General features: G+C 41.7%; 1 protein-coding gene across 1 annotated transcript; it reads right to left on the bottom strand.

Moving 5' to 3' along the window:
- Nucleotides 1-254: 254 nt before the first annotated feature.
- Nucleotides 255-6286, bottom strand: arl8bb (ADP-ribosylation factor-like 8Bb). The gene is made up of 7 exons (XM_070959330.1): nt 5930-6286; nt 4323-4403; nt 4126-4199; nt 3751-3844; nt 3364-3431; nt 2302-2372; nt 255-2185 (listed from the first exon to the last, which is right to left on the bottom strand). The coding sequence occupies exons 1-7, from the start codon at nt 6050-6052 to the stop codon at nt 2136-2138; spliced, it is 561 nt and encodes a 186-aa protein (XP_070815431.1). The 5' UTR covers nt 6053-6286; the 3' UTR covers nt 255-2135.
- Nucleotides 6287-9540: the final 3254 nt, after the last annotated feature.

Genomic DNA, 9540 nt, shown 5'->3' with positions numbered 1-9540 from the left:
TACATTCAGTTCAATTCTACATATCTAAGGTTGACTTTGTCAGACCCGCACAGAGACACTGATCTACAATAATAACATCATGAAGACATGGAAGCACCTTCATGATGCACCAAAAGAGAGCTTCAAGTAAAACTTCACTTCATACTTCAAAGCTCCCACCCTTTCATATTATCCTCCCAAAGTCCTCTGCCACCACCTAGTGGTGCTAACCTGAACTGACTGACTTACAAGGAATTTGGATGCCGCACTTGTAATCCTTAAAAATAAAAACAAATTTATTAGCAATCACAGGGAGAGAATGCATGACATCTACAGGAGCATTTGTAGGAATAAAAATGCTAACTTCTTATTTACAAAGTCTGCAATTGAATGTGAATAAGTACAGCACATGCACAAACAAATTGCAAATAGGCTATATTATTACACAGGTAACAAAGCTTTGCCCAAATTACCCACACAGTCACCCAAATTGTACAGCCCCTCACTGCTGCTGTGGTCCCAACAATGGACATTTAGGATTACGACGATCACCAAGAGATACAGAACAACATATGAGATAACAGAGCTTGTGATGGATTTGGAGACATTACGGTGAAATGTGGAAGCCACGTAGGCCGACACAAAGTATTGTCTCTGAAGGGATAACTCATCCTGATCCAGTAGCACACACATAGAAAGAAAAATTAAATAGATCAAGAAGCACTGGCCAAGCAGGGGGCAGATCAATATACAGTGGTCAAACCTATGAGAAGTCATTGTCTTGTCGCTGAAAGGAAAAACGTCAATCAATACGTCACTTTGAGAGGAGGCGGCGTTGTCCTTGGACTGCTAAGGCTTGCTAAGGGCGTGGCATCATATGGATGACATCAAGCATCCAATGCTTTGGACTAATGGTCTGTCTTCTGTTCTCCATAAGCTCAGTCATGATGACTAACACTGGCTTTGTGTTGTCCTACCCGAAAAAACAGGGATTATGAAACAGATACTTGGACACACCCATACCGGGTTCTGACATTTCTTTTTTTTTTTTTTTTTTTTTTAATCCTACATCTACCTGAGAACCGCAAGCAAAGGTTGACCCACCTTTCAAGCTACATACGAGTCACAGGCTACAAGTGAAACAGCATTCAAATTACCCACTGACCAAAAAAAAAAAAATTCTCATTCACCTCTCATCATCATCTATTACTTCATTCCTCATCTTTTCATCATTATTACAGCACTGTCTTTTCTCAGACATCGTAATGTGTTTATGTGACTACAAAACATAAAAGGAGACTGTGGAGGGGTGGTGTTAAGTGTAATCAAGGGGTTTATGCTGTGTCTGAACCAAGCGTTTTGTTTTTTTTTCTTTTATAATAGTGGGTTAGAAGTTGCATTGGGCAATAAATGTCTGATTGGAACACACTTCGCCGAAGGCACTTAAAAGTCTGCTGACCTATCTTAGACTTGGCCTCAGACACAACAAGCACTCAGTCTTACCTTCTATTCATCTTCAGTTTATGTGTAAACTTTAATTGAAGTCACTTAATAAAATAGATACTTTCATACGCCAGCAAATAAAATGCAGGCTACATTGCTAAGAATTCATCAGGAATTGAAGGCATTAGCACAAGCAACCATCACTGTTTGGCAAATAACTGTTAAAAAACTACAATCACAACCTTGTGACGTCAACGTCAGACGCTGACAGGCAACAGAACGGATATCTGTATGTGAGATTGGAGGAGCTCCATCCTAGTGTAGCCAGGGAACAGTACACTGCAACATCATTAGATTCTTGTGGCGGAAGGAACAGAAGCCATTATAACAAACAAACAAACAAACAAAAAAACTCCATGATGTACACAGACACAGAGCAAGTCCATAATGTCGGGCGATAAGGCATGATGGGTAGGGACAGTCCACCTTCTAGCACAGTACTCAAACAACTTTTCAAGACTCCAGATAGCTGGGGTGGCGGTCGTGCTGTACAGGGGCTACACATAATATGGTAGTGTACTGGGTGGTGCAGGTGGTGACGGTAGTGAGCAGAGAGCTGGATTACTTCACAGAGGCAGTGGAAGGGATGGCTGTCAAGGACCCATGACCATTAGGGGGCTGAGGCCAGAGCTGCGACTGGTGAGGCTTCAATTTCAGCTTCTCCGTGACTTTGAATGCTGGATGAGCCACTGCAGTGTGATGTCTGCACAGCGGGAAAACAGGAGGACATTTTTATGATCTCAGCAGCTCCAAATGTTTTTAACACTTGCATCTTTGAGGGTGGACGTAGAATCATTTAAACTCTGATTGGCTCTTTACCTATATTGTCTTTCTCCTTGCAGGAGACCGAGTAGCAGCAGATCTCTCGGTCCTGAATGGCAGATAGATTCCTGAAAAAGAAAAGGTACAAAGAAGAGTCTCATGGTTCAGAGCACTGAAACAAAAACACAAAACAAAAGATCTTTGGCTGAGTACAATATTAACGACAGCTGATATGACATGACACAACATTTATCAGTCTACGTGGTGAAAGCGATCGTCAGCACTGGCTAAAACTGAGAAGCTGCTACCTGCGTCGTTTGCACACTGCTCTTTGTTATCAAGAGTGGGCAGATAATGGATTTGTTAGCAGTGAATCGTGTATTTTGTCATCAGTGTCAGAACCCAAAGTCACCTGCACCAGTGGGCCCTAACTGTTCATCTGTATATACAGCGAACATGCTCACACTGCAGGCTGTCATAAAGGAGGGCAATTTTGGAAAGCTAACAAGTTCAGTGGATAAAACATAGTGGAATACAGTAAATAATGATTGGGTTTATTTTAGCCCATACCAATCCATTAAAATATGACCAGATCGGCCACAGACAGTTTCTTGGGATCGGCTCGGGTCATCTCTACCTATGTATAGTCACTGCATTCCTAACATCTGTGGCCAGTTTCAGTTTGGAAACTACAACTGTTCCCCTGATCCAGTCGATGATTCACCTACACTATACGGCCAAATGTCTTTGGACACGATGGACACTTCTTGTGACTGTTCCAAGAGAATGGACATTAATTAATATGCTGCTTCCAACAGCATCTGCTCCTCTGAGAAGGCTTTTCACAATATTTAAGAATTAAGTTTTGTTTTTTTGTTTGTTTTGTTTTGTTTTTTAAATCGAGCCCAGGTATGTGGAAACCCATGTCCACATAGTTTTGGACACACAGTGGATAACTGAATGCACTGGAAATGTCTTATCTTAATCTTTGGATCACCACTGGGAAAGACTCACATAATAATCCTCACACTGATTTATCGTGTATGAATTTACGTCTGAAGTAAGTCCTGATGTTTGTCCCAGATCATCACCAAAAACAGTGTTTTTTCAGTGCCTCACATTTTTTCAATGAGTTGCTTCTCATCAAGTGCGTTGGGTAGGTCTCGTTTGTTGCCCAGTACTAGAACCTGAAATGTGAGAAAAGGAGAAAGGCCATATTAATATCCAGCACAGCAAAGTAGCAGCATTACTGCAGTGTGATCAGACAATTTAAAAGACTCCTCTTAACCATATGCTTCACTCAACACGGTATCCTTACTGTCAGTTCAGATGATCACTTAGTGTAATGACGTCAAGCCCGAGTCACTGCAACCCATTAGCTGCAGTTATGAGTTTATACACTGATTGTGACTGGAGTCACTACACCCTCAGAAATCAATGTGAAGAACCAAGTTGAGGTTGTAGTATCATGAGCTTTTGGGCTAAAGATCACAAGCACCCTCTTACAGGAATTCCTTGTAGCTGTGGTTTGTCTAAAAGGTTGTGCAGTTCATTTCTGGAAGCTTCTATCTTCTCTCTGTCTGCTGCATCCACCATGTAACTGCAAGGGAGGAAAAAAAATACTACTTTAAGTCTGATAAGAGTAAAATTTGTGTTTCACTCAACCAAAATTGAATCATTTATTGAATAATTACAAACAAATAATATATTACATGGAAATGACTACATGGGGAGATACCAAGCCACACATACACATACTGAAAAAGCACAGTATTTCACTTCCACTTAGTTCTCCAGGTTTCCAGCAACCTTCGAAACTGAAATAGTAAATGTGTGGCCATAAATGCCACAGGAGGAGTAGTGGAGTGTCCATAAACTTACACAATAGCATTGACTCCTCTACAGTAGCGCTCCCACATGCTTCTGAAGCGGGGCTGCCCACCTATGTCCCATATCTGAGGCGAGAAAGCACAATATAGTCATAAACAAAACAGCACCACAGCTCTAGGCAGAGCAAAAAAAAGATTTCATTTAAACAGTTTGAGCATCCAGCAGGACACTTTTGCTTGCTGGCCTACCTTTATTGTCACATTGCCTTTAGTGACCTTCCGCATGTTGAAACCAACTGTGGGAATCATGTCTTCACTGAACTGGCCTGACTGTACAAGACAAAAGGTGGCACACTGGTGAATACTGCATGTTAGCTTGTTAAAAAACAGACATCAAGTGAAATTATAAACCCTGAAATAATGTTACAAATGCTGCACAGTGTCTAATCTGTTTATTTTCTATCTTGCATTGTTACATTTGTGTACTAACATTCAGCATGAATCAGTGTACCCACATACAAATCTGTTCATACCTATTTAAAGCATGATTTCACCTGAAAAGCCAGGCAGATGTGAACTGTTTCTGTGCTTGATGTCAATATAAATTAAGAAATTATTTGATTACAAACTAATTTTGGCTGCTTGAAGCCTCTAACTGAAAACATGCCCTTTTACACTGTGAGTCACGTTCAGATGATGCCATCTATGCATCAGCATACAGTAATTTGCAGTCAAGCTTTCTGCGATCAACCTTCGCTTTGTGTAACCAAACATTCCACAAGCACCAAGTGCCACACGAGGCATTTATCCTCAAGGTGGGATCACCACCTCTAAAACTGATGTAAACTGCTTGTATAGGCACTAACTTTCCACTAGGAGCATGAGGAGTATGATCAAGTATTTCAAACATGCTATACAACCTGCATAGCCTTGGCCTTGGCCTGGGCCAAGTCTGTGTGAAGAAGAAGAAGGCAGCTTTGTTCAAACCTAATTACAGATCACCTGATATGACCACAACAAAGCCGGAAAAAAAACAAAGTGTATTCTTGTGTCGGATCCAGTAGAGGGGGGGCCTACAGGACTGTGGCCTACGACTTCTTTCTTCTGCAGACTACAGTGTGGCATCTCACCTCGAAACACGAACAAAACTGGACTACAGAATATGACCCTACCCAGTCACGGCTGTGGCAGGCAAGACAAGCAAGACATATCAACAAAGACGGCAATGATGCCAACACCTTACGAGTGTAGCGACATACATGGAGGAGTGTTTCTGCTGGGAGACAGCATAAACATGAGCCACTGCGACATTGAACCCCTGCAATGGGATACCCCGAGCAAATCAATGTATACTTTATTTCCATCTTCCAGGTATTGAGATGTTATAGACAGCTGGCAGGCTGTGGCCATGATGGATCGAGGCCTCGTCGCTTCGGTACACCCAAGCTGGATGACGTAGACAAGACAGACTGTTTACAAAGTTGTCTGGTGGCCCGTGGTGTCAACATCTCCCTGATGTTGACAACCTGGTAGCTCTTACAAATCACTGGCAAGCCCATTCACATGACCGCTTTCATGAGTGAGACGCCAAGAACTTCGTCATTCTAGCTAGCCAAACAACATCTGAGTGAAATCGTTACGAGTGTTTGTAACGCAGCTATACGTGCTATTTTAAGGCACCAACAGTATCCGGTCACGTCGCCCAATGCCTGAATATTTGGAAAAATAATATTTAAATGTCGTGGCAATTAAATTAAATTTGTACAATATTCAACGAAACCTCCATCCACAACCTCTCCCTGGTAGTAGCCTGGGCCCACACTGACAGTGCTTGCTTGCTAGCTAACGCTACTTACTGCTATCACATTGACGAATGTGGTTTTTCCGGAGTACTGAAGTCCCACTAATGTAAGCTCCATCTCTTCCTTCCAAAAGAGGGACCTGAACCAGTCCAAAAGCCTGTTTATGAGGGCCAGCATCTTGGATGTCGCTGTAGTCGCAGTCCGCTGCGGCCGTCTGGATGTGAATTGGCTAGGAGTCTACACAGGAAGTAGCCAGCTGCTTTGTCATATCATGTGATCGGCTGACAAGCGCTGCTGGTTCTGCGTGTCTGTCGAGAGGTACGTGAGACTCACGGGAGCGCGCGCAGTGACCGCGGAAGCTGACTGACGACTTCTATAGAAAACTGCCGTCTATTATCAGCAAATATATACATAGATGGTTGTGGAACGCTCCAAAAACACCTGTTTGGAACGTTCCACAGGTAAACAGGTTGATTGGTAACGCGCGTCCTCAAAAGGTCGTTCACAAGTGAGGATTCACCACTTTATTTACTTTTATGTATTCATTTTTATTTATTTATTTATTTATTTATTTATTTATTTATTTATTTATTTGCTGTTTTAAGATACAAAAATATGTCTTACAAAGTTTCTATTAAAAGTAAGGCGTGCAAAAAGGTTTAATAACTCCTTTATTCAATTCATTTTCACAATTTGTTCCCTCTTTAAATAAAAGGAAAGAAACAGACAACAAGAAAATTGTCGATCAAATAGTTCAACAGTATTTCCTCAACATGGAGGCTGCTGTGTCACAAAACTAAGTCGAAAAATCAAACTGAGAGAACTTAAGTTTATGGAAAACACTATATGCTGACACTTCTTGTCCCTTCATTTTCAGAACTCATGACACAAAGAGAGTTCACATTTCCTGGACAGGACATGAATCCACCATGACACAGAAAGCGAGCACTGCCACAGGCTGAGCTAATGGAGGAGATCAGTGGTCTGAGTTCATCTATACTCACTCAAAGGTCTGACTCATTGCTGAGCCACAGCATGCTGCCTAGCATTCTCTTCTGATTTAATTGCAGTGGTTTTGTTCACCCTTGTTTCATTATTTCATTTAGCTTATTTTACACTGCTGTTCAAAAGGTGGGGATTGCCTGAAACAAAGGCTTGATTCTGTACAGTCAGATGGCTGAGAGGACCACGTTCAGTATTTCATTTTTAAAATCTATGCTTGATGCCAGAGGTCTGCTTCAAAGTCTAATGTCATTACCTGTCATGAAATAGTATTATCCTTGTTCAGTTTGTTGGGCTAATTCAAGCTGGGCTTTTTAAAGTAAACTTGAGCACAAGAACCATCACTGTGCTGATGCTGAACATTTCTTTGAGTGAATGCGAAAGCTTGTGTTTTGCAGTGGTTATAGTGAAGCAGGTTGGTCCGACCGTCACATCAGTGGGACATGCTGAGTTCAGGAAAGTATTTTTTTTTACATGTACATACATTTTATCATTATTATTATTATATTTTACACAGCCTCCCATCTTTTTTGGGATTGGGGTTTGACAATCAACAGTGTCAAAGGTGACAGACAAGTCTATCAGCACTAACACAGAGTGATCTCTCCACTGCTGTGCGGGTCCCCACAACTAGACTTTGGAGCTGACATTTCAGATGAAGTTTGGACGTTTCCAATGGAAGGGATCCATTCAACATCTAGACATGTGTTATGACATCTTAAGATAATCCACAGACCTCATTTCTCAAAAAGCAAACTTGCTGAGATGTTCTCAGGAACGGACCAAGGTTGCCCCCTTTGCCTTCAAGATAAAGCCACGCTTGATCACATGTTTTTCACATGATGTAGGCCCCCTGGTACACCTTTTGTATGCCCCCTAACCCTACTTCTACCCCGAGCACACACACACATGCACCCTACCCCACCCCACACCGCTGGCAAATTCATATAGACACACACAACTACAATTACGCTTTTGTGGAAATTGCACAGGTTTACACTCTTTTCCTGGAGACTTCCCCTAACCCTAACCTGAACCACCAGCCCGGAGAATACCTACTTCATATAAGTTCATCTAAGTTGCATTTGTTGAATTAGGGCACCACTTCCACCATTCAGAGGGAGAAATAAAGAAATCAGATTCATCAGTTTTATTACCTGAATTGTGAATTCCTGATACTTTAGATAAGATAAGATAAGATAAGATAAGATAAGATAAGATAAGATAAGATAAGATAAGATAAGATAAGATAAGATAAGATAAGATACTTTATTGATCACATGCACATGCCATGCTTCGGTGAACACACAGCTACATGCATCAGGGAAATCCGCGTTTGACCCATCCTGGTCAGTCCTTCCTCCACGGCAGACCAGGAGCGGTGGGCTGCCAGCCGACGGCGGCGCCTGGGGACCCAGTTTCTTCTTGTCACCATTGGTCAGGTGGTGATCTTCTTGCATGTTTTTAGTGGGTTTTTTTATGCAGGATACCCCAGGTGAACACGGGGAGAACATGCAAACTCCACACAGAAAGGCCCCTTTCCTCGATAAAGGGCAGCAGGCACTGAAGGCAATGGTGGAAGACACACCCTCAGCACCCACAGCTCCACTTAATGGCAGGTCAGGGAATTAGGGTGCAACAGTGTGGGGACTGAAAAAGAATTTATTTATTCTGTTGGCATTTTACATCTTCTCTTATTATAGAAGCTGGATGTTTGTTGGAAATGGGGTTTATGGCAGTTCTTTTAACCTGTGTTGACCTGTGTTTGTGGTGAAGTTTATTTGTTTGTTGTTGTTGATATAACCACCAACAGCTGTGGCTACAGAGCAGATACTGATAAAATAATATACATGTTTCTGTATGTGTATTTTTTAGTCTGGCATCTGTACCCCGGAATTCTCCCTCCCTCCTCCTGCATTACTGTGCTATGGGAGTTTGTGTATTCTTGCAAAGTAAGCCTAGATTTTATTATCATTTCTTTTATTAATGTTTTCAATTTTGGCGACGCGCAACTAATGTGTTCAGTTTGTTTTCTCACAAGAGACCAGGCCAGCAGCTGCTTTTTACCTTTTTTGATGTTGTTTTGTTTTTGTTTTGTTTTGTTTTGTGCTTTATTTGTTTCCTAATCCCAGCTGGCTGTGCCCCATTATATTTGCATTTGCGGTTTACCTGCAGACTAAGGCTTTAGTAAGTACTAGGCTCCAACTGTGTATTTCAGTTGATGCAGGTCGCTTTCTTGACACACTGCTTCCTTTCCATATGGTGGGAATCCACTACGTGACACTCTATCGTGGTGTGTATGATATAATGTTGTGTATTATAATGGGATTTCTTATCATTCACCTTCTCTGTCCCTCAATCGTGAACCAAATGACTTCATCTTCTCTTTACTCAGTCGTAAGCATTCACTACCTTAAAGCCAAATGATTAACTATGCCATTTGATTAGCTGTATATATGTGTTAATCTGCAGACCATGACACCACGTATGTGCTCATCTACTGATTAAGGAAACATCCTGCATGATCAAAGCAGCCGATTGACCATTGTCCTGACTGAACAACACATTATGATGTGCCTGTTGTGCTGACATTGTTCTGATAGTAATGTCATCCTATTTACAAGATGATGTTTTGCATATAACCTGACAACTTTCCCCGTTCT

The sequence above is a fragment of the Chaetodon trifascialis genome, chromosome 3 (genome assembly GCF_039877785.1).
Source record: "Chaetodon trifascialis isolate fChaTrf1 chromosome 3, fChaTrf1.hap1, whole genome shotgun sequence".
NCBI lineage: Eukaryota > Metazoa > Chordata > Actinopteri > Chaetodontiformes > Chaetodontidae > Chaetodon > Chaetodon trifascialis.
This window is presented reverse-complemented; position numbering and strand designations above follow the sequence as displayed.

Coding starts and splice junctions, on each gene's coding strand:
- arl8bb (XM_070959330.1), bottom strand. CDS start 6,052: ATGCTGGCCCTCATAAACAGGCTTTTGGACTGGTTCAGGTCCCTCTTT. Junction 4,404..5,929: donor CATTCGTCAATGTGATAGCA/GTAAGTAGCGTT, acceptor TGTCTTGTACAG/TCAGGCCAGTTCAGTGAAGA. Junction 2,373..3,363: donor AAGCAACTCATTGAAAAAAT/GTGAGGCACTGA, acceptor TTTCTTTTTCAG/GAATCTATCTGCCATTCAGG.